A 555-nucleotide genomic window follows, 5' to 3' on the forward strand; every position below is an offset into this window, starting at 1 on the left:
GCGTGCAGCGCCGTCCCCCAGCCTCAGGTGGCCTTGATGAGCTGCGGCGCTGCAGCCGGGGCGGGCGGGAAGCCGCGGCGGGGCAGCCCCGGGAGCATGGCTGGGCGGCCGAAGCAGCCCCCGGGCCCGGGTAAGCGGCGCGCTGCAGCGGGGGTATCCCGGGCACGGCGCTGGGGCTCCCCGGTGCCCTGGCTGCGGCCGGTGGGGGGCTGCTTATGGAGCAGGGCAGGCCCAGGGCGCTCCAGGACAGCTGGGTTGATGTGGGCACCACTCCCTGTCGTGCCCCTCCCCCCAAGCATTGCCACAGGCACTGGTGGTCCCGCGGGGATACAGAAGGCGGTGGCTGGCAGGCCCCTGGAGACCAGGACTTGCCATCACCTTGGGACTGTAAGGTACAAAAACATGCTGCTGTGGCTCGTGGGTGTCTCTTGAAGGCTCAGGTGAAGTGTAGTCCTATGCTTGCCTGGCAGGGGAAGATACCATGATCGGTACAGTGGCTTCCTAGTGGCACTGGGGAAGACCCCTCTGCAGGCATGGGATGGTACCTGCATAGGT

At 68.1% G+C, this 555-nt stretch overlaps 1 protein-coding gene across 1 annotated transcript in view; it reads left to right on the plus strand.

Annotated features, from left to right (window-relative positions):
- Window positions 1-96: 96 nt before the first annotated feature.
- NOBOX (NOBOX oogenesis homeobox) overlaps window positions 97-555 on the plus strand; it is a 52,326-nt gene continuing 51,867 nt past the window's right edge. The window contains exon 1 of the mRNA XM_019515854.1: window positions 97-130. Coding sequence (XP_019371399.1) covers window positions 97-130 — 34 coding nt within the window. The remainder of the gene's footprint in view (window positions 131-555) is intronic.

The sequence above is a fragment of the Gavialis gangeticus genome, unplaced genomic scaffold, assembly GCF_001723915.1.
Source record: "Gavialis gangeticus isolate Ggan-Ray unplaced genomic scaffold, GavGan_comp1, whole genome shotgun sequence".
Taxonomy (NCBI): Eukaryota; Metazoa; Chordata; order Crocodylia; family Gavialidae; genus Gavialis; species Gavialis gangeticus.